The 24,860-nt window shown below is 30.5% G+C and overlaps 5 protein-coding genes across 7 annotated transcripts in view; 2 read left to right on the top strand and 3 right to left on the bottom strand.

The window, feature by feature from the left end:
• Window positions 1-24,860, bottom strand: part of LOC107065186 (putative G protein-coupled receptor No18) — an 81,662-nt gene that overhangs the window by 54,433 nt on the left and 2,369 nt on the right. The gene's annotated exons all lie outside the window — the stretch shown is intronic.
• On the bottom strand, window positions 1,418-4,494 carry Gen (XPG-like endonuclease). Its single transcript, XM_015318410.2, has 6 exons — window positions 4,210-4,494; window positions 3,725-4,001; window positions 3,364-3,650; window positions 3,135-3,296; window positions 2,889-3,054; window positions 1,418-2,807 (listed from the first exon to the last, which is right to left on the bottom strand). Exons 1-6 carry the CDS (start codon window positions 4,365-4,367, stop codon window positions 1,524-1,526), a joined length of 2,334 nt encoding a protein of 777 aa, XP_015173896.1. The 5' UTR covers window positions 4,368-4,494; the 3' UTR covers window positions 1,418-1,523.
• Window positions 4,800-17,940, top strand: LOC107065090 (uncharacterized). Of its 3 annotated transcripts, none has more exons than XM_015318414.2 (9): window positions 4,800-5,074; window positions 12,203-12,670; window positions 12,761-14,499; window positions 14,574-15,059; window positions 15,369-15,519; window positions 15,598-16,046; window positions 16,122-16,488; window positions 16,581-16,902; window positions 16,990-17,940. In XM_015318414.2, exons 1-9 carry the CDS (start codon window positions 4,942-4,944, stop codon window positions 17,228-17,230), a joined length of 4,356 nt encoding a protein of 1,451 aa, XP_015173900.1. In that variant the 5' UTR covers window positions 4,800-4,941; the 3' UTR covers window positions 17,231-17,940. The 3 variants fall into 3 exon arrangements, with proteins under 3 accessions (XP_015173900.1, XP_015173899.1, XP_015173901.1); XM_015318413.2 differs by having other exon boundaries at window positions 15,342-15,519; XM_015318415.2 differs by lacking the exon at window positions 4,800-5,074 and adding an exon at window positions 8,818-8,982 and having other exon boundaries at window positions 15,342-15,519.
• LOC107065092 (uncharacterized) lies at window positions 5,781-12,192 on the bottom strand. The gene is made up of 14 exons (XM_015318421.2): window positions 11,884-12,192; window positions 11,184-11,765; window positions 10,983-11,086; window positions 10,423-10,493; window positions 10,235-10,354; window positions 9,993-10,122; window positions 8,628-8,867; window positions 7,667-7,740; window positions 7,473-7,595; window positions 7,053-7,390; window positions 6,830-6,989; window positions 6,599-6,725; window positions 6,332-6,505; window positions 5,781-6,198 (listed from the first exon to the last, which is right to left on the bottom strand). Exons 2-14 carry the CDS (start codon window positions 11,462-11,464, stop codon window positions 6,008-6,010), a joined length of 2,133 nt encoding a protein of 710 aa, XP_015173907.1. The 5' UTR covers window positions 11,465-11,765; window positions 11,884-12,192; the 3' UTR covers window positions 5,781-6,007.
• Window positions 18,082-24,860, top strand: part of LOC107065091 (uncharacterized) — a 51,452-nt gene continuing 44,673 nt past the window's right edge. The window contains exons 1-2 of the mRNA XM_015318416.2: window positions 18,082-19,785; window positions 20,892-20,988. Of these exons, the coding sequence (XP_015173902.2) occupies window positions 19,757-19,785; window positions 20,892-20,988 (126 nt within the window). The 5' untranslated portion in view covers window positions 18,082-19,756. The remainder of the gene's footprint in view (window positions 19,786-20,891; window positions 20,989-24,860) is intronic.

Here is a 24,860-nt window from a genome sequence, read left to right as displayed (position 1 = left end):
TAAATCGGGACGTGTATGTATTTTATTTTATAGTATCGAGCCACACATCTTTATCTCTCTCAAAGTGAATTAAATAGCATTAAAATATTTAATAAGCATTTGAATTATTAATATTTTATATTATAATGTCTTTCATCGGAAACAAAAGGAAATACGTTTAAGCTATGATAATAATTAAACGTTATTACATTATTTAAATGCGTTATCTATTATTTGTAACGATCAAATATTTCTATTGATAAATTTTTTACGTTCTTATGCAATCGTACCTTTTCTTTTGATATAAATTTCAATTGCGTCGGAAGAAATAGATATTTGTATTGGTATCTCATTGTATTGTAAAGAAAATTAAATATTTAAAAAAAATAAAATAAAATAATTGAAGAAAAATCATAATTAATGCAGTCACCGTCTTATCAAATCGATCTTATTGTATTTGAGAAAATATGCAAGTCAAATTTATTACGAGAATTCCACAACACGGCAATGAGGCGTGATAAGATTGCGATATTCGGTAAGATTCTATTCCCATCCAATTAAATTGATTTATACAAGCTTTTCCTTTTCGATCGTATTAACAAAAACTCGGGGTTTATTTTACATTTTTTTACTTTTACTACGAAGTACCAAAGAAAATCTTGAAAATATTGAATATAAGAAAGTAATTTTTCGAACGTTTTTATATCAAATTAATTATCGAAAAAAAATTGCAAGGATTCCCTCCTAACTATAATAACTCTAATGTAACTTTTTGCAAATAAAATTAATTAATTTAGAAAGAATAAAACCATAAAAAATTAAAAAATAAACTTTTGAAAATTTAATAAAATATAATTTTAAATTGTATGTATAATATTATAATATTTGATTAAAAAAAAAAATTTCATTTTTATATCACACAAAAGAACTTTTCAATCTAGTAAACTTGATCTAAAACATATATATAGATGATTCATACGTATTTCACATATTTCATTTTACAATTTACATTTTAAATGGTAACAAAGCTCGTAAACTTTATTCGATTTGAGACCAGTATCCCCAAACTCACTCTATTCACGAGAATTTATTGGCTAGAAAGTTTGTTACAAATACTGAACGTGACGTGATTATACCCATGGGTAAATATAGGAATTATTGTCAATATTACTAATGTTCAAAAACGGTTAAGCCTTTATAATTTATTTAAAAAACATTCTATCTAAATAATATATATATATATATTTTTTATAATCGATACAATTTATGTATCTCCAACTGAAAGCGAAAAAATTTATATTATTATATATAAAGATATAAAAATATGTTTATACATATATGAGTCAAAATGGTTTTGAGAAAAGGAGTGAAACAGTTGACATGATATGCTGAAAGATATCTGTGATTTTTCGTAAAGATATTGAAATTACTAGAAATAAATGATTATAAATTAAATATATTAGTATATAAAAAATATTGCAATAAATGTATATTGTCATATAAAAATTGTTTACAATTCTAATCAATCTAAATATATACAAAAGCTACACATTTTCTATATCTGTTTCGTTCATAATAGCATCAAAACCGAAACTACATCTTGATATATTCAAATATTTACTTTTTCTAATCGTATGATTTTTACTTTTTCTAGGCGTATTTATTTTACATCTTCTCTGTATTCTTACATGTAGTGGTACATAACATTCTATATCATCAAATTCATCATGAGTATCGTTTACTGTATCTTTTTTGAGTGATGTATCATCAGAATTATTAGATTCAATAAAATTACGTTTTATATTATTCATATTTTCAATAAAGTTTTCATCTTGCATTGAAACATTTAAGGTTTCTAAATCATTTGTAGAATTACGTTTTATATTATCCATATTTTCAATAAAGTTTTCATCTTGCATTGAAACATTTAAGGTCTCTAAATCATTTGTAATACTAGAAATTGTCTTATCTTTATTCTCCCATGGAAAAGTATATGTATTACATATCCCATCAATTATCCCTGTTATATTCAGATCAGCATCTTCATTTTCACTGGTAAAATCTTCAGGTGAAAGCTCAAGAAACATCCTATCTAATGTATTATTTAATTTTACGTTAGTTTTTTCTAATTCTAATATTCTTCTCATTTGTGGTGGACGTTTAATACTCTCATTTAAATACATTAAACTACTGCAACCAACATTCGCGTTAGTATCAGAAACACATCCCTGTTTAGACCTTTTTGGTGTTATACTCATTCTCTCAAATGATTCTTCTAATGATAATGGCTTATTTCTTATGATAAATTCATCAATCTTTTTATTATTTGCACATTCAGTAAACTTTTTCTTAGTTCTTTTCTGAGGCTTTTTCGTTTTACCTTCTTCGACATTATTAACATTTGGATCTTTAGTTATCTTTCTTTGCCGTTTATTGGCTGTTTTTTTCTGTGATTTCTTTTTATTCTTTTCCATTTCAAAAGATTCAACTAAATCTGGATAACATTTCAAAACTGCATCTTGTGGCTCGATAGTTACAAGCTCGTTATTTATAAACTCGTCATCGTTATTTTCCTTATCAGATACATCGTGATAGATTTTTAATTTTTCTCTTATACCGGTAACGTCTGTCCATATAATTTCATAACTAGCGACAGATTTTATATTGCGCACTTTCTTTATTTTTTCCGGCACAAATAAATTATTTACAGAGAAGTGCATGTCAGAAGAAATATTTGGAAGATTACGAAGTTGCCATCTTGTTACTAAAGGAAAAATTTTTTCAAACGCATACTGTGGCTCCCACGTTAAATATTTATCAACAAAATCCTGAAATAATTATCCATTATATTATTTATACAAGCGTTTAAGAGTCTCATTTTTTATACAAGTTATTATATTACCACTTACAATAAATTTATTTATCTGCGGTTGTTTCCATTTTATATCTAATTTTGACGGTACAGGATCCTTTCTAATAAGAAATTCATCTAAAAGTTCTTGATCTGGAAAATCATCTATAAGAAGAGCTTTTTTCCTAATTTGTATTTCATTTAATATAAGTGCTCTTTCTTCTCTGTTAAATATAATAAAATAATACATTTATTTAAATAACTTATGAATTTTATTTAAAAGAATACAAAATGAATCCCTTACTTATATGTATCCTTGCATTTAATAACAGTACCGCATTGTACGCAACCTGATTTTGTATGTTTTTGTAACTTTCCCGTGTGACCACACGATGTACATAAATTAGGATTTGATAACTCAGCCTCAACTTTTTCAAAATTTCTATCAGTCCTCCAACTTTTTATTCTAAAAAGTATAACGTTCTTTGCCAAATATTAAAATATTAACCGTAACACAGAAATATAATATTTACCTTTTTAAAATATCGGAATCACTGACAGTCTTAAAAAATTTAAGAGCTGCCTCTTTTCCAACACCATTGATACCTTCATTATAATCACAGCCACATAATAAAGCTAATGCTATCATTTTATTTCTTCCTAAATTTAATATATTCTCTATTTTATCTATCCTATACTCGTCAACAGCTCCACCAGTACCAGCTCTATTTCCTTGTGCGCTCATACAAAAATTTCTATAAACAATTTTTGCCCCATATAAGAAACAATCGCTATCCTGACTTATACAACCATCCACAAGCTACAAATATAAAATACAATAAACAGTCTAGTCTATAGAAGTATATAGAACAAAATAATTACAAAATCACTTACACCATCTGCATTTAAATAAGCACACATAGCTTCAGCTTCACCATCACCTTGTACGCATGCTATACCCATATATCTAAGGAGTTCTTTGCATTCATAAAGAATTCTGTTAAAATTAGTTCTTCCCCCTTTATTTGCAGTCTTTCTTTCCTGAAATCCAGCACGAATATTATTTCTCTTTTCAATAGTTTTATGTTTCAATGCTGGTGCTTTTCCTTCTAATACAAATACTGGTATTATTTCTTGTGTAAGAAGATACGCAGTACGAAAAAATAGATTCCTAAAAACAATTTCATTGCTATCTTAAAGGATATACATTAACACTGGAATAAACTTAACCATATAAACATAACCTCATTTATATAATTTAAAAAATACAATTTTTTTCAATAAAATACATATAAAAATAGATAATATAATATTTTTATCAATAATACATTTTATTTATAAATATTCAATGTTAAATTAGAGAATAAAGTTATGCATACCTAAGATACATTTTCGGTTGAGCAAAATTATCAGTAACACTTTGACTATCTACTATCCAACAACTCAAATCAATTGCAATAACTTTTCCTTGAAGTTCAAACAAAGGTCTTCTTTCACATAAGGGTGATAAAATATTCCAAAGATCTTTTACCCCCATTTTTAAAAATTCAATTCAAATTTTATCAACACACTTACAAAAACAAACGTACAGTGTATAAACGACGACATGACACACCTAACGGTAGTATCTCAAACTAATTGTAAGATTTAAATGTCCACCATGAAAATTATTATTAATCACGAGTACATACTACATTTAAACATCGTTTTTTTGTTTATTTAAAAGTTTTATTTATACAAGTTTTATTTTATAAAAAAATAAAATAGATAAAAAATGTTAAAAATACAATTTCTTTATTATCGACGGAGCAAAGTACATTCAAGAAATGTACACTGACTTTGTATTTTAGTCCTAGGGACTCTCAAAGTCAATTTTATTACAGATAACTTTCCCATCTATATAAGAAGTTTAAGGATGAACCGTAAGTTACTTTATGTTCGTTCGTGACGTTAACATGTGCATGTATATTTTGTGAATGTATTCTCGACATCGTAGTGTCTATCTCTTGAAATACCAAAAAGTGTTTATATATATAACATTTTTTTAAGCACTCTATTGAGAATTTGATTAATTGTACGTGTTATGTATTTTTAATAATAAAGTTAATAATATGAGTAGTACATCGCGTAAAGTGAGAAATCCATTGCTCTCAGCAGCTGGCATGGGATCACCTTTTGAATATTATCCGGAAAATGCTCTCCTTGTCCCAGTTACACCTGCAACACCTGCTGTTCTTCGAGACGGTAAGTTTATAGATATAGAAATGATATAACCGCAAGGGTGCGGTTTCACTTTTAAAACTTTATTTTGGTTAGCTTATTTTTTATATATACGAAAATATTGAAGCAAAACAATATATCTAAATTTGACATTGATAACAACTCTCTTAGATCAATTCTTGTACTGTTGATCATATGACTCATTTTTTTTCTTTATTTTGCGTCACAGATGAAACATTTACCATATAAGATGGAATCTGTTTTACGCGGTCGGTATGGTAGGTATCTGATGTGATTTTTATTTTATTTTACACTCTTGGAAAATTACAGCAATGATGTTGGAATTTAAAGAATTTAGTACACCTTTCTATGTTAAGTTTTATTTTGTTTTTATAGAAAATTATGAAATTATATGAGTTAATAATTCATAAAACTTTATAATGTAAACATTGAAAACAATAAATTTATATAAGAGACATTTTTTAAATATGATTATTACATTTATATTTATTAAAAGGTATTTATATTAAATGTAATACTTCGATGTATTATTATAATTTCTCATTGTTTCTTTTTTATTAATTTGTCAATCACAAAAAGATAATACTTTTTATTTACTATTATTAGTCTTATTACATTTATTCATTAGAATAAATTCTGATGTTTATCTTTATTTTGTTAATTAGTTTTTTTTTATCATTTAATTTTCTAATTAGAATTATTGGAAATAAGTTTTACTGTATAAGGAAAAAGTTATTGCTTAAAAATAAGAATTAAATTAATTTTTTAGATTTAATTATAAGGAGTGACTTAATTATAAAAGTCTATTTAATTGAGACAAATTGAAATTTATCGTTTGATCGAAGAACTATTGTAACTCTACCGTTTGTATATAAATAATAAGAAATTAGTATTATATAATGTTGAGTTACGTAAACTTTGATTAACTATATAAAATCAGAAACTAGTTCTTTCAGCTCGTGCAGGTGTTGTTCGTGAACCGTATCGTTGTGTGTATGGCAAATCATGGCTTTTCCTTTTACGTACGCAAAAGATAATAAGTATAATAATTAAAATTATAATTAGAAGAATTAATAATGCGCCGACTATAATAGCAGCTATCTCTCCTTCGGATAAATTGTCCCAAACTTGAAAAAAATAATTATTATACTATACATGTATTAAATATGTAAAATGAACGAATAAAAAATAGATAGAAAATAATTGATTATTCATAAAATTATCAATAATAGTAATTGTCTTTATAATTAAGCCATTTACCTGTAACATCTATGGTATACGTATTATAATTATTTCTTAAATCGGTTGCTGTAATCTTTGCCTGAGTGGAGCAACAAGTAGCTGAATAATAAAAAGTTACTGGATTTCTAGTACCACTTATAAACTCAGTACGTGGATAAACTTCGTTCGGAGATGATTTAACACTTTTCAGACCTTAACACAAAATTTGTAAAGTTTTCGATTAAATATAATTAAATCTAGATCAATTGTATACGAAAGAAATTCTATGAAAAAAAAAATTTCTACCAGATCCAGAATCTTGAATTCTAATGTCAACACTCCAACGAGATTTCGTGCATTTTTCTTTACTCAATTTACTCGCACAATTATTATTGAACGTGTATTCTATGGCAGGCTTTGTATCGTCGACGACCTAAGAAAATAAATCGGTTGATACTCCGATCAAATTACCTTTATCTCAATATAATATTATTTTCATTGACATGACACATTAAATTTGATATCAAAAGACATTACGTTTGGAATGTTGCCTTCGACGTAGAGGTAGACCGATTTTTCTGTTATTTCTGAACCCTGTACGTACAATGTTAAAGTATTGATAACATCTTGGGTTGTTCCTCTTGGTACTTCAACATCGACGAACACGTTGATCGTACGACCAGCATAAATCCACGTGCTATTATAAATTATATATAATTAATTATCAAAATTATATAATGTTTCATTTTAAACGACTTACGAAATCGGTTGAACGTTAACAACTATCAGAGGTAAACTTCGAACTTTGAAATCACATCTAATTGTTTGATAATGATTATTTGTAACATCAAAAGCTATTCTGTGTATCGTTCCTGGTCTTACGAAAAGATTACTATTTTGATTTAATTCCACAACGATCCTTCTCTTTTCTTCTTTCTCGTCGTCTCCAAGTCTTGCATATTCATTTGAAAGTTCTTGAGTGTTAATATTTTGTATCATTCTCGATACGTTGATATTAGCCTTGTTAACGTCGTCATTCTCAAAAATAATTTTACTTGATCGATCGTTTAACGATCTAGACCGAACTCTTTCACCTTGCTAAACAAAATTTATATCAATTAACATTTACGAGATTTAAGATTATAATTAAATGATTACGATATTTATATCATCATCGTACATCTGTTTGAATCGATGATAACGGAACATGCAAATTTTCCACATTCACTTCAGGCTCGTTTCGTTTACCTCTAATTTCTACAAATTCTGACGATTCATCGTTGAGAACGATTTCTTGACTATTCTAAAAAGTCATTTACTTGAATTATTTTGTCATTTTAAAAACGTTTATTATTGTTTTTTTGTTCGTTATACCTGAGAAAGTTCATCGAAAGTTTCAACGTTGTTGAATCCTTGTTTATTTTCTTCGTATTTCCTATAATCCGAGTCTGTAGATGGAATTTAAAAAAAAAAAAAAAACAATTACAGAAGAAGGAGGAAGTTAAGGAAAAAGTAAGAAACAATAATAAGAATATAAAAGAAAGAAAGAAAGAGACATCATGCGTCAGGTCCATGCTAGTAGCGGCCAAAGGGCACCTAGCCGCATCGTCGTATTCGAGTTCGCGTTGTTGCACAATGTTAATCGTATCTCGCAAACTAGAAGCTAAAGCCTTGCCAGTTGTCAGTCGATTCCCGTAGTGTTACAAAGAACACAAGCGCGAGCTACCACGGTCAAACTTTTATGTAAGTAATACACATGTATTATGCATTCGTTGCATTAATGCGTTCTATTCGAGTTATCCATTTTTGTAACGTTTTGCTTATAAATCAATGTAATATGTATTTTTATTTTTATATATTTTCGTATAACGAGATAAACTTATCAACGTTTGCTCAAATATTGTCTTTTTTTCTTTTTTTTTTTTTTCTTCGAAATCTTTTTCAATACAATATATCGTAATATTCTTCAAATGAAAGTATTTTTAAATACAAACACGCGAATTCAAAGTTTTTTTTTAAAATAATTTGAAAAATCGTTTGATATTTTTTACAGTAATTTTAATTAAAATTATTAACGAATAAAGAGGTGCAAAATAATATTTTCATCAATATTATATTTTTACGTTTGACACGAATGTGATGAGAAAAAGTGTCATTGTATTTTGCTAATGAGATTATTTGACTAACGAAACGTGGACGAATCACCGATCTCTCAACTATATCGATTTACATTTACATATGTTTCTTTCCTTCTTTGTTTTTTTTTTTTGCCTATTAAATAAATATATAACTCTTATTGCAAAAAATAGAATAGAAATAAATATAAAACAATTACCATTATCATTGTGAAATTTCATCGAATAATTTTCATCGAGCTTAGTATTGTTCCTATTAATATTACATCGAATTATTTTTTTTTCCACGAGAAACGAATACTTTGAAGCTCCCTCCCCAATGAGTTTCAAGAGCCAACCACCCGGTGGAGCATTCAGCGCCACTATTTCCAACCCTCCTGAATCGTCGTCCGTTCGTGCCAACGATAAAGTTGTTGGCTCAGTATTATACCACTTGCTGTCTGTTATTAAAAGTCAAACGAATGAACGATCGATTCGAAAAATATCACGATGGTGAATTTCTTAACAAGAATTTAATTTTTCATCGTCAATATTTTACGAAATCGCGTTTAAAACGTAAGTAAAAAAAAAAAGAAACGAATAATATTAGTTAGGGTTGATAACGTAAAACAAGATTAAATAAATTTTTAATCTATAGTGTTTAAAAAAAAAAGAAAAAAAAGTGATGTCAGTGTTTGTGTGTTATTCACGGAGATGATTATGATAATAAATGATGATGATGACGACAACGACGACGATGATGATGATGATGATGATAGTATATTGGTGATAGTGGTGACGTAAAGAATAGGGTGAATCGTGCAAAACGATACAAAACATACATGTTACTGGTCGATATCGTCTCTCAACTTTAGCGCGAGGTTGCAGCACGAGGTCAACCACGAAAGTGGAAACCGTTGCGTGGTTTTGGCCAAGGCAATCATCGGTTTCCTCGTGTTCTATCGGCTTGCATTTCGATAGAGTATTTTTTTTTTCTTTTTTTTTTTACAACTAACGGGATAACGATGTCACGAATGAAATAAAAATAAAATAACTAGGTTTACTTCCTTCAATTTTTTTCCAAATCGCGATAACTAAATACGTTAAAAATGGTTTTTAATTATTTACGTGTAGAACATTTTTTTCTGTTGAATTTTTAATATTTTCTATAAGAATATACTCTTGCATAATGAATTAGAAAATTTTAAACAAACCATGTAGACCTTGGATATGCTTGGGAACGTAAGATTATTATTTATAGCCGGATGCTATTTTCGTTTTCATCCTCGGATTATCTTTATTATTTCCGTCCGAAATCGCATGATGGTGTTTTGGTGAACAATACGAATTGGCAAGTAAAACAAGTATACTAGTTTATTAAAATCACGAGTCCTTCGTATTTTGTTAACGTCATTGGTTATTTTTATATTACGATAAAACTATTACATTACGTTTAAACGTAACACGTGTTTTACATATGAAACTTGTTTGCCGAGTCATTTAATTGTCTAATGTAAATAACTGTAATTACTTAACGCACGTATTTTTTAATTTGAAATTAAAGTTAAAAAAATAATAAATCTTACCGATTGGTATTTCAATACTAATGAAGGACAAATTTCCTTTTACTAAGATACGAATTTCGATCGTTGATTCGTTAACGTCAAATTTCATTTTCTCGTAACCACTAGAGTTGATTCTATGAATAGAATTTTTCTAAAAATAAAATAGAAAATAAGATATAAATATTCAAGCAAAGACGATTTATTTTTTAATTACCTAACATGATATACATCATACGTTGCATATAAATAAATATACTACTTACATACGTTAAATCTGCATCGTCATTTTGATTATCAATTTTTACTGGATAAAAAAGCCACTTTCGGTAATTAAAAGAAGTCACGTTTTTCACCACGTTTTCGCAGTATAGGTCAAGGTAAATCTAAAAGTTCATTCGATGAGTTAACGAATGTTGTTTTTAATCCTATTCATCCGAGAGAAGTCACTTACCCTACAATTTTTATTGATAATGTTTTCATTTCTTTCAGCTTTGTTTATTTCACTTCTTCTGGGAATTTTCTCTACAATTTTAAAAATAAAACTTATCACATTACAATCCAGATATACATAAATATATGATTTACGTAATATATATATATATGAATAATGCACGAATAATAAGAACAATAATTTTGTATCATTGAACTAGTTCTTTTCTCTTATTTTTTTTGTGATAATTTATATTTTAATAAATTAACGACAATTTGTTTATTTTAAACGTATGCACAATAATAAAATTATTTTGCATTTGAATAATTTCTTATCGAAATTCTTTTCGTTAAACTTACGTATACCATACGATATTGATAAGAGGAATAACAACGAATATGTTTTCGACAAATCTTAATCACGTCATTCATTTTGTTGAATTTTCTTTATAAAAACATATATCATAATATTAACTATCGTTGTAATGATAATTACGTCAATGCATGCATTCATCGCTTTTTCTTCGAATAGTTTGTTTTTAATGTTTCAAAGCGTATCGTTGAACTAATAAGATGTCTTACCCGTTGTTTTCTCGACTAATTTCGTGGATCTATTGACGAGATTGATACGCAGAAAAAGATCTTTTTCCTTCTTGACATGAAGTTGTTTATTTTTCAAACAGTACCTTTGAAAACGTATATAATACAAATATAATATAATAACAAATTATATTTTTTATAGATTTTCAATGTTAGTTATTTAGGTATAAATATTATAAATACCTAAAATTTTGATTATCTTCAAGAGATAATTTTTTTCGAATTACACAACCCGTATCCTTAAAAATACCGATTGTAGTCCTGTTTTCCCAAGGAGTTTCGATTTCAATATCCAATGGTTTCCATTGATAAACATCTCGAGGAATAATTTTTTGTTCAAGTTCACCATTTTTTATCGGCACTTTTTTATCAATTATAATTACTTCTCCGAGAATTCCATTGACACTGTAATTATTCAATAATAAAACTATTAATAAAATTTTATTCACAATTATTGATTCCATCGATATGACTTGTCACTAATGAGTTTAACGAAAGACTCCCTTCGTAAAAATTGAAACACTTGCTTATAAAGTCTCACCTTTGTTCGTTTACGAAAGTGTAAAAACTTTTTTCGTTACATTTGTGATAAGGTATATATATATATATATATATAGATATATATATACGTAAAAGTAAATCTGGGTGTAGACGAGAAGATAATTGCACAATTATCCGTAATTCTTTTTTTTCCTTCTGGTGTCCTCAAAGTCGATGACGTCAAATTTATATGTTCGTGTAGGTTTATGCAAGATTTATCTATGTCTATGAAACAGTTCTTTCGTTCATGAAAGTATGATATAGAAAAGGAAAGTGAAAAAGTAAAAAAAAAATCTAGTCTATCTTTTGACAAAGTATTATCTTTGTTACATTGGTAACTTACGTTCATTGTATCCTGTTCAATATTGACAATACGTGAATAACGTATCTAAGAATCCAATCGTAGGTGTATATTTAGGCTGATGCCAGTTAAAAAATATATCAATTCGTAAAAAAAAAATGATGTCAAATTTCTTAAAATCTTAACGAATGTTTTAAAAAATTCGTTTGTCAAATCATAAGCTATATATAATATGTAAATCGAAAAAGTAGATAAAAAAAATTAGAAAATCATTTAATCGAACAAAGTGATAATATTTTTACTTTCATGAAAGTAGATAGAAAATATGACATTTCATTTTTTTTTGTTTTATTTTTGTCAGATGCTGAACTAGACAACTTCGTAGGACAAGAGACCAATCAATCTCAGAATTCGTCAGTGAATCAGACAGTTTCGAAGAACGAATTGGATGGTGAGAATTTATTGGTGAACAAATCTGTTAATTCAGAGGAGTCAAAGCTGCCGACAAATCAACCAACGAAACAAGGTTACTTCACGTCGATTCTATCGTCTTTACCAAACTTGTCCCTGTCCTCGATCAAAGCTGATTCTTTGGGAAGTCAAGGAAGCCAAGGAGTCGAAATCACCACTGGCAAACGAGATATAAATCCTTACAGTGTACCTCAAAGTCGCAATGGTTCATTATCGGAAACGTCGTCGTTTATAGCGGCTAATCCTCACGATCCTTACGGTGTAAACCAATCAGGATCTGGTGAGGCTAATATAAGAGCTACTACTTCCGTTGCTCCTCCGCAACCAACTTTTCCCCCGACTATACCAATCTCAACAGGTAAATTTCAAGTTCGACTAGTATATTTACATTTTATATTATTTAAAACTAGTTTTAAATAAATTTATCAATCGTACTTTTATTTTCCAGGTCCCGTTTCTTATCGACTTGGTAATCAACGACGTTTGAAATATGCTCCACCCCCTGACTTAACATCGAATAATACAAAACAATATCCGAATCCACCTGTACCAGATTTCTTCTCCCCTTCAAACGTACTAACACCATCAAGTATATTAAATCCAAATACAGCAAACATTGAACAACAAATATCAAACAATAGTCCTGTACTATCACAAACCTCTGTGATCCCTCCTTCAGAACAAATTGTGACACCCGAACAACGTTCACAAAGTACATCCCTTCATGGATCGTTTAGGTCCAGTCCTTCGACGATAGGACATTCCTCCAATTCCAACGTAAATTCTCAAAATTCTTTTGGTGAAACTCCTTTAACAACCGGCCCATCCGGATATTCAGTTTCTTCATCGAGATCGATACCTCCGCGAAATCTTGATCCCGCCACCCCTCAAAACACTCCGGCAAACAGTTCCTTTTCTTTTGATTTGTATGCAAATCAGCCGAATCATTTTATGCGATTTGGATCAACGTATTATAACAAGAAAGATCAAGAAGTCTCGAACAGCCAGTACACTAACAGCCAGGATATTTTTAAGCAAGAATCGTCCAATCCTACTTTGGATGTTTCAAAGGCACAGTCGTTTGTATCTCCAGTAGTTAACACGTTCAAACCTATTTCAGTAGATAAAGTGAAAGAAAAATTAGAACATTTCTTGGCTGAGCAAAAAGAGGAATCACCATCCGGTACTTCGTCGGAATTTTCTTCCGAAGTAGCCAATATCACACCACAAAATGAAAATGAGATAAAGACTCTTAATTTTAATAATATAATTCAACCGTCCGGTGAATCGAATGAGGAGTCAAATAAAATAAAATCGAACGGCGAACCGTCGAACGCTAACTTGTCCAAAAGCGATTCTTTATCCGACATACCTTTGAATCAAAACTCCTTTGATATTACAGTCTCACTGGAAAATCCCGAAGATTTAAGGAAAACACAACGTATTACATTTGATACTAAAACTAGTCAATTAAATTTAACTCCTCAACTACAACAATCTAATCAGACGCAAGCATTGCCTATTTTACCTTTGGACAATATTTTTCCGGAAAAAACAACGGAAACAGACAAACATATAAATCCAAGATCAATTCAAGAAGAATCTAAATCAAACTCTACATTCGTTGATTTTTCGAACACATTTATCGAGCCAGCTGAGAATACAACGAATTATTCTTTGTTTCAACCGCAGCAAAGTGATATTAATACAAACTTCAATCAAGTCTCAAACATTGAATTACATAAAAAAGAAGAATATCCTTCCTTTAATCAATATTCTACAAATACTGTATCCACAATTCCTCAATCAATTTGGAACAATAATAAAAATATCCAAATACAGAATAACGATTCAACACGTAACGATCAACCTCCTCAATTTTATAATCCTGCCCAGTTAATGGCTGAGGCTTACAAATATCAATATCCTGCAAGTATATATGTACCAACGACCAATTCTGTATTCAATAGTCAAACGCACACGTTTGTTGCTCAAGCTTCGAAATTGGAAGAATCACGAAACATTGTTTCTGATAACGATTTTATCTATGCACAACATTCATTTCCCATGACAACAGCTGTACCCGAGCCTACAGGTTCTGCTACTCTTAGTCCAATTCAATTATCGGCAAGTCCATTCAGTGGTCATACGACACCAGACGGTATACCTTTGAGTCTTCATACCTTGGTAAATTATTAATTTCTCATATAAAATTAAAAACTAAGAACTTTACTTACGCTTATAATTATATGGAATTACAGCCTACTGGTGTTTCAACCGGACGAATGCAGTACAAAGTAATAAATCATCACTGGTTCTATCGTAAGGAGGTGGAAAATAAAGTACTATGGGTACCGTTTTCCACGGAGGATAGCTCGCGATTAGAAACTGTACACAATTCTAGTGAGATAACTACAGAAACTACAGTAGCTACCGATGGTGGTCGCTATGACGTAGATATTCTCAGACGTCGAAGATCTCCTGTTTATTGGTCAGGACCTTCGACAGAAGTGAGGCGATGTTCTTGGTTTTACAAAGGACCTTCAGAATCCAAATATATCCCTTACGATGAGAGCATCGCCGCAAAACTCGAAGAAGAATTTAAACATGCTTGTATTACGTCTTCTTGGAATCGCCGAATAGATCTGAATAATGGAGAATATATTATATTCCATAGTGAAACTGTACACGTTCATTATTTACAAACCAATTCTTCAGATGCGAGTACCTCTTGGACTAATCCTACTGTATGTATATCTACATTTTCTTTATTTTATTTTTATATATACTATAATTAAAAAAAAAAAAAACCATTTAGATTGTTATTTATTGTACATTACTATATGTGCGTATACATGTCGCTATTTTGCTTGTACACAAATATTATTTTACAAGCTTCTGCAATATCATTATATTATTCTTTTCCTAGAGTTAATTATTGCATTCGTAAAATTTTATTTCTATTATTTTAGTATTGAATAAAACGCACGCATGGTTTTGTTTGAAGTATTTAATCGTAATTTCTGCAGGATTCAGAGGACGGTACATATTTACAGGGTGGAAGTATTAGACAACGAATGGTTAAAAGAGGTGTCATTGATTTTAATATAGACAATGGTGAGCCAGAAAAAATCGATCATCTTCTTTTCGTAGTTCATGGTGTGGGAAGTGCTTGTGACTTGAAATTTAGAAGCGTCGAAGAAGTTGGTAAGTATTGTAAAACAAATAAATCTGTTAAGTAGTCGAATAATATCAATTTTACGTTAAATTTGTTTTTAATTCTAGTTGATGAATTCCGTAGTATATCATTGCAATTAGTACAGTCACATTATCATACCGCTAGTAAACATGGAATCGTTAATAGAATAGAAGTTTTACCAATTTCATGGCACACATCGTTACATTCCGATACTGGGATTGATAAAAAATTAAAGGCCATTACTTTAGAGAGTATACCAAAGTTACGACATTTTACAAACGATACTTTGCTCGACGTACTTTTTTATACTAGTCCGACATATTGTGAAACGATCATGCAAACGGTTGGAAATGAGATGAACAGACTATACGCCTTATTCAAAGAAAGAAATCCAGACTTCGATGGAGGAGTTTATTTGGGTGGTCATTCTTTGGGTAGTCTGATAATGTTCGATTTATTATGTCATCAAAAATCTCCGGTGACAGAAGAGAAAGAAGAAGAAGAAGAAGAAGATAGTGAAGTTAACGCCGGAAAGGTAAATTTTATCGATGATGCTAAATTAACGATACATATAACAAAATCTCATTGTTATTCATATTTTTCTATGTAGGAAAATGAAAATTTGGGTCCCATACAGTCATTGCAAGGGCAGATTTTAAAAAGACGTCTCAGTAAGAAAATCAGTTATGTGATCGGTATTGCTGGAACTGGACAACCTTATATACATTATCCTCAAATAAATTTTCACCCACGTGCCTTTTTCGCTTTTGGTAGTCCAATCGGTATGTTCGTAACGATTCGGGGCATTGATACGCTTGGAGAAAACTTTGCCTTACCTACTTGTCCAGCTTTCTTCCATATATTCCATCCATTTGACCCGGTTGCCTATAGAGTGGAATCTCTTATTAATCCAGAAGCTTATAAGTACCGACCGATGTTAATACCTCATCATAAAGGCAGGAAGAGAATGCATCTAGGTAGGTGATAATAACATTTCTTTAAGTAATAATTATAATACATAATGATATAGTGTGAATTAAATCGTATTAATAAAATCATTGGTTTTAAGAATTGAAAGAAACGATGGCACGAGTGGGAGCTGATCTCAAACAGAAACTTATCGATTCCGTCAGGAGTACGTGGAATTCCTTTTATCAGCTTGCCTTTCATAAACCAGATGATGTTCTCGAGCGAGAAATTGATAGAGTCGTTGAGGAACAATTAAAGCAAATACCGAATGAGTCAGAACAACCGAGTAACGATGATGGTGGAGCTGATATTAAAATGGGAAAATTGAACGGTGGTCGACGGATAGATTACGTTCTTCAAGAAGCACCGTTGGAATGTATCAACGAATATCTTTTTGCTTTAACAAGTCACGTTTGTTACTGGTTAGTATGGAAATATGTCGATTGCCTTTTAAAATATTAGATTAATCGTAAGAATATTTTTTACCGCTATTGTTTCTTTCACTTTAGGGAGTCTGAAGATACAATATTGATGATATTGAAAGAGATTTATGGATCGATGGGTATACAAACTGACGCACAATTGCCTCAACAAACTTTGACCATTGAACGACCATCGCTATCTTCATCCCCTTCAATTTCCAGTTCTTTTAAAAGCGATACGACAGTACCTGTAATAGGCATGGACTCTAAAATACCTATTTCCAACATTGGACCACCCCCTATAACTGGTTTTGTGAGGAAATCGTGATTAATACCAAGTTATCGTATTTCGAGATATTTTATTCAACCTAAACAGTAAATTCTTTACATGACGTTAGATAAATGAATTTATGAATTATCAAACGCGGGGTCAATGTTGACGCCTATATCTGTTACTGATAAGGAATATAGCATCGAAACTGAAACACCGAAAGTGATCATCATCAACGTAACGTGTCGATAATCATCAATCTAACAATAAGCGTGTGTCATAAAAAATCATAAAAAATCATTAAAAATCATAAAAAATCATCAGATTAATGTTATATTTTTAGAATCAGATTGGATAAAATAATGTTCATGCCTGCGAATTGTATATAAGATATCTCGACTATTCGAATTAGGCTTTCGCGTAGAGAAATTTTTGAACGTATAGAAGTTGAATTTGTAATTAAAGGGAGAAAGAGTACATGTTTGTATACGCTCATATGATCGTCTGCGTGTGTGTTTGAGTGAATGTTGAAAAAGAGATTTGCAACGAAAAAGATATAATGAGGGTAAGAGATAAAACGTTGTTCTATATATATATATACATTAGTAAGATTCATAAATGTACATTTAGTTAATCTAATTACCATAAACTATACAAATTTTTAAAATTATGCTCTGCGATCGGTTATAAGTTCAATTTTAATTGATCTTATCGCGTGATTGCATTCAATTAAATCTTTTAATAAATTACTGTATTCTTTTATACAATTATCTTTCATTATATGCACTCCTCATATCATAGTCAATAGATAAAATAAGATCCTGTATCCTTTATTGCATGGTATATCTTTTGATCGAATCATTGAAGTGCCATCAGCTTATCGTGGCGACTCGGTTTAGTTACATCGCATAAAAAAGAAAAAAACAACCAAGGTTTCGATACATGCACGGCTATCACGAAACGCTAATTAATTGCAGTGCAAGCCTACCAGGTACAAAGACTGTTTTACATTTTGCGTGCAGATCCTCGTAAAACTACATGCCTGTCAACTGAGGCGAATTTCAAGATGATTTATCGTCTCTCGCAAAACGAAGTTTTTCGCGGTGTTTCATAGCTGCTGTTACTTACTCTTACGAACCACCGAAAGCCAACGTTTTCGCACATGCAACTTGACGTTGCTCGCGTTGGTACGGCCTGTACCATACACACGAATATAGATACATTTTATCGTCACGAATCATTTATATTTTGTATACTCGACTTTTCGTTTTTTTCTTCTTTTCTTTTTATGAAATTTTTCTTCTCAAAAAAAATGTTTACGATATGACCGATTCATCTAGACAATTTAAATGAAATACAGAAAATATTTGTATTACTTGTTGAAATTATCGGAAGGAAGAAATCAGAATTCAGAGATGTACAACCACATATACACCGTGCTTAAAATATCCTCGGCGAAAGTGATACCGTCGGGCGATGAATTATGAATACCATTTTCATACACATCCGCCTGTGTCAACACTGTTTCGTAGTATAAAGCAACTTGACGATGTACTATACTTTGCATATGATGCACGGCCACGTTTTCCTTTTCATCGTGTAAGAATACTCGGAGAGTACCGCGAGACAGACGTTTATGCTACGATGTTGGGGATAACAATGAGACAGGAAAGAAATAAAGAAAAAAAGAAAAAAAAGAAAAGAAAATAAAATAGAAGAAAGAGGGTAGGGAAATAGGGGGTGAGGGGTGAAATTTTAGAACGAGTTTCGGTGAGAGTGATTTACACCTTGGAAAAACTCTCTGACATTTACGATACCTACTCGCGAATTATTTATAGCGGTTACCCGTGACGATGTGTAACCCTCAAACTATACTTTTCTACTCCTTTATTCGCTTTATTTTCTTTTCATAAGACGACACGACGACATATCATAACGATATCAACATATTTTTATCTATCTACAATCTAATATTCCCAGACTTAATAAAATCCGATAGAATATTGTCGAAAATTCTTTGATCTTTTCGCTGATAAGTTACTCGTGAGATTTAAAAAAATATATATCACTTGATATGTATCATAGTAACCTTGTTGGCTACTATTTTACACGTCCTTGACATTAATATTGTACTTTAACTATTTATATATGTAGGTGGAGCTTTAATTAATTTTAATCTCAAAGTCTCGGAAGAAGATTCGTTTAAACACCTATTCGTTCAACAAACATGACAAACAATCGAGCACAGCTTAGAAATCGAATCTATTCTCTAGGAAACGTTCGCCAAGTCTTGTTTAACTTGCACACATGAGCTACGCAAGCGCTAGGAGAAGCTTATAAGCTCTTTCCCTCCTTACTCTTCTCTTCATCTTCTTCTTCTTCTTTCATTCTCTCTCTCTCTCTTTCACTCCGTACCGAAAACTATTATGCACTTAAAGTCCTCTACGGTCTCTAGACATAGTGTGCACATAAAGGTGTATTTAAAATAAAATAACTTTATGTACGATTGGCAAAGAGCTTCGAAAAAGCTGCCATGATTGCCAGTGTTTTGCGATAGTTTGACTACTCGTTGTGGGGCTCATCATGATGGACGAAATTCCTCCGAAGACTTTGTGAGTAATCTCATTGGTCTTTTTCCGATCTTGGAAAGATCGGATTGGTATACATACATATACAAATGTAAATACTTTGTACGATCTTGAAATTAACGTCGTAAATAATTCTAACGTAAAATGATTAATTTTTAAAAGGAACAAAAATAAAAGTAAAAAAAAAAAAAAAGACAGAACGAATGTGAAATATTGTCTTAAATTTTGTTCAATTACGATAATCGAACCGTTTTGAAAATTGTTAATAGTAAAAAGCGTTTCAAATTACGTCTATTATCTTTTATTCCCATGAAATGAATAATCATTTCATTTAAAGAGCATATAAAATGTTTTACGAGCATCGAGAGAGTTTACGTTTAGGTCTGTTGACATTTACTACCATTCTATTCTTGCGCACTGGTTCAATCGTAACCGTGGCATACGCATTATGTTATTGTTTTCCCTACCCCTTTCTTCTCAATCCCTTCTCTTCTCTTCCCTTCTCACCACTTTTCAACGATTCCTCTCGTAACTCCTCTCTCCATTACCAAAATCGAAAATCAGCATCAACTTCGAAAATTTATTACACGATGCAACGTGCTACACCGATCTATGCGTATTCCTATACGGCTTTTTAGAAATTTGAAGCTTTGCCTATTTCCGCTCTAATTCGCCGATGACACATGTGGCTTTTTGGCACGTAGTAATACGTTACTATCTGTCTATCTATTTCATCTATCGATCTAAATTTGCGATACTCACGTTTTAACGTTAATCTCTAATTAACTTTGATTTTAACTATAATAATAACTGTTAAATAATAATCACGTGAAAAAAAAACAAACATCTTTAAAATTCATTATCTATCATTAATTCATATGGGATAAGACTAAAAGACACAGATAGTCATCACCAATTTTGTAATCACATCTTATCAAGAATTGGCGATCTAATTCGAATTTCAAGTCGAGTTTTTACGTTCGTTGATACGACCCTTTCTACTTTTTGTTTTTTTTTGTTGTTTTTCATTTCATCTTCTTTTTCGAAAAAGAAAAAAAAATCTAATAAAAATATATTTAATAATTCCTACACACATATCCTGCAGTTTTCTTTTTGTTTCATTGAATCAGGTACGTCGGTAATTTGGACCACAGTGTTTCTGAAGATTTGTTGTGTGCGCTGTTCTCGCAGATCGGTGTTGTCAGAGGTTGCAAAATCATTCGAGAGGTAAGAAAAAGATTTTTTTTCGAATGAATATTATTTAATAAACTAAAGTACTTGTCCATTTTTAACATTAATTTGGAATACGTTTGTTCAAATTAAAAAACGTATGTTTAAATTTAATAAATACTTGTTTATTAATTTGTAATTAATTAGTAGGCTTGCGAAGTTTGTTAACAAAACGCAATTAATAATATCTTTAGAGTATCATCGTAAGAATTCAAAATTATTGTATCTTGACGTTAATAACATTTGTATTTTTTTTTTTGTAAGAAAATCTCTTGCAGGACATTTTACCACGTGAATTTAATACAATTAAATAAATATTTATTTGAAGATAGAGGAAGGAATAATAAAGATATAAAAAATAGAGAAAGAACGATGTTTTGGGAAAACACAAAGATAAGATGGAGAAAAATTGACGATATGAGAAAAAGAGATTGAGAAGAGAGATGATTCACAAGATAAAATTGTAAAAGCGTCGAAAAATCGTGATTTTTTCGTATTACTGTTCGATTTCTCCGACGATTTAGTTTTCGGTTTACTTTTCTCCTTGATTTCTCTCTCACGATTTGGTCCCTCGTACTTTTTTCTAACTTCTTTTATTTTTTAGTTATTTTTTCTCTTTCTCTCTCTCTCTCTCTCTCTTTCTTTTACCATTTATATATATATATACACATGTATATACTTATATACTTTTTTTCTCTCACGTTCGTTCATTCGTTTCTCCTTTCACTTCCTACCCCGAGCTCGTTATATATTATTTTTCCTTCCATACCAGTGGGTTTCATTCGCCACGACATACACTCCCTTTCTCCACGTGCCATACTCTCATGAGACGTAACACACTTGCTTGTACGTACCTTGTTCCGAAATTTTGTGCCCACGTATTTTTCCTCCCTTCGTGGCATTCACATTTCCTTCTTATTCTTTTACGTTATATAGACAAATATACAAGTATACAATTTTTAAACGATCTCAAGAATCATAGTAAATATTATTTAACAAGATATTTGTTTTGATCAATCTTTTCTTTTTTGATTGATTCGGTACTACATAATTTGATGAATATATGTATAATATATCGCACTATTTCGTTACTCTTAAGTTTCAGATAAAAAAAAAAAAATAATAATGAAATTAGGATAATTGTGATTCTATTTAACGAGTTCATTTAATTTAGTCAATAAGTTTTATTTCGTATGATTTGTTTAATTTGACCATTGAATCAAAATTATCTTTATTAAATAAATATATAGCTATTACGTTCTATAAATTGGAATAGATTGCTGGAAAGATCGTAAATTAAATTTTGCTTTGTTTGTTCTCGACAGCTTTGTATATACTATTATAAACGGTATGGGGTGGTCTGAGGTAGAGGAAAAGGGAAGGTAAGAAATAAATAGGAGTTATTTTCACTTCTTTTTTCATTATCATCTGATCATTTCCGACCTATTATATTCCCACCACCATTTTTCATTTTATATACACACGAGTAGTAAAGTACACGTTCTCGCTTCTTACTCGTGCCGTTAATTACTTAATTTCTCTAACGATACACTTTTTTTCCCTCGGACGAGTCTTTGTTCCATCAGTAGACGGCGGCGACTTCGTAGTTACGACCCTTAGCACGCCATTATTGCGAGATACCGTAGCGTATTATCGCCGGCACCTTGATGGTCCTTAATAGTTGCAAAGAAAAGCTTTCGAAGACAAGGATCGAGGTAAAACGTAAAGAAGAAAAAAACAATAGAAAAAGCAAAAGATAGCACGCAGGCACGCAACTCTTTTTATGTGTTCTTCGAATGAGTTTTGCTGGGATAGTAAACTTTACGAATTTTCTTTTTTTTTCTTCTTCTTCTTCTTCTTCTTCTTCTTTTCGATATATCACGAAACCTCATCGTATTGTAAGAAAACTTAAACAAAGTTAAACTTTGGATTTGAAATCTCTTTCTCTCCTAACATATATCTTTTAATCTTCTATGAAATCGAACACAAATATCGCATTAAAGAGTGTTATCAGATCGTTTAATAAAATACGAGTAACACGGTGGGGATAGATTGATATAGATCAGTCGATGTCTATCTTGATAGTGATAAAAGCAATACTCCTTTTATTTTTTATAAATAATACGATGGTAGAAATATTACATATTATTAAATCAATAAGCATACATTTCTACGATTTCTAATCGAAATTAATCAATATAATCTTATGTTTTATGTTTAACTATGTCATAATATAAATATCTTGTTGTCTAAAAGTCATTAGTTAAAGTCTTTATAAAACAAAATTAATAAAATAAAATTATAAGCAGATATAAAAAAGAATGAAGAAAAGTAGTAGATCATTGATCTCACTTTCGTATAATAACAAACATAACAAAGAGAAATGAAATAATGAAAGACAAAGATACGTCGTTAAAATCCCCGAAGTTTCGTATTGTTCTCTGTTCTGTCTCGTAATTTTTTCTCACATTAAAATATACATTGACAATGGCGGAAGGATAGATAGTAGAAAGATCGAAAAGGTATTAAAAATCGTTCTAACGCGTTTTTACTCTTTATACTTCGTCTGTGTTATTTCGTAGAGAGTATCGCTTTTGATAGTTAATGCGTATCCAATATTTTATGTATTCCGCATAAGTAGGACGAACGACTATGGGGCCAGGTATTTGCGTTTATTAGCTATAAACCCCCCACAGGTAGAGCTCACCGGTGCAGGACGACGGATTTATGGGTCGTCGCGGCTCTTCAGCCACGAAAATGGCGGCCTCACCTCTCTGTGAGTGCCGAGGTTTTGCACATTACGCTATACTACGTAAAAGCGCTGAAATGGCGTATTCTTTTTCTCTGTTTCTATATGTTTCTTTTTCTTTTTCTATCTATATTTCGTCGATACGTCTCCGCGAACACGAAGATTGCCCTACGATCGTATAATAGTCTCGTGAATGATGCTGACGCAACGATCTTTCTTCTTCTTCTTCTTGCATTTTACCAAGATCGTCGTCACTCTTTACTATACATATACAATATATCTACCTTTACATCTTTTACTTCTCTTTCTTTGATCGACAAAATTTATATGTAATTTTGTATACTAAGTTATTGTCTCGTAAATAATACTACTATGTTTGTTTTATACTCAATAAAACGTACCTTTTATAACGTTGCACTTTACTAAAATGCATTTCGATAAGAAAGAAATAACTAACATTTTTTTCTATGTATTTATTTATTTACTAATTAATTTAATTTATTAATCAATTGTCATACGTGATTGAGAAAGAAAAGAAAAGAAACAGATAAAACGATTATATTTAAAGTCAGAACAAATTCTATAACTCTAGTACAATTGAAAGAAAATCATTTATTTAATTTTATACAAACTTAAATGTATAATATATATTTATTTGCATCAAATTAAATGTTACATGTAGGTCTTACGATTCGATTGTAATTCGCACAATTATTGACATTACCGTGTATTTTTTTCTTAACGAACAAAAATGACGAACTTTGTTAGAGAGAGTGTCAGTGATTTAAGATAGTTCTTTTTCTACTTTGCTCAACGAACTTTTTTTTTATCCTACAACTTGCACATAATCCGTAGATCTCAATAGAGAGACGAATCTCACGTTGACATAATATAAAAAAAGAAAAATCTAACGATAAAGCGTAAAAACAAAATCACAACAAATATTTTCGAATATCGAATATGAAAAAGAATGAAAAGGTAGACAACGTGGTACAGGATAGCTCAGGGATATGCACGAGAGTTTTGTTTTCTGAAAAGTGTCATTGTACTGGGGAATATTTTAAGCACGACCACCTCGATCAAAGTGACGCAGCGTGAGGAAGAGACATGGACACACGAT

The sequence above is a fragment of the Polistes dominula genome, unplaced genomic scaffold (genome assembly GCF_049000335.1).
Source record: "Polistes dominula isolate Pdom_NZ unplaced genomic scaffold, Pdom_raw_medaka contig_28, whole genome shotgun sequence".
NCBI lineage: Eukaryota > Metazoa > Arthropoda > Insecta > Hymenoptera > Vespidae > Polistes > Polistes dominula.
This window is presented reverse-complemented; position numbering and strand designations above follow the sequence as displayed.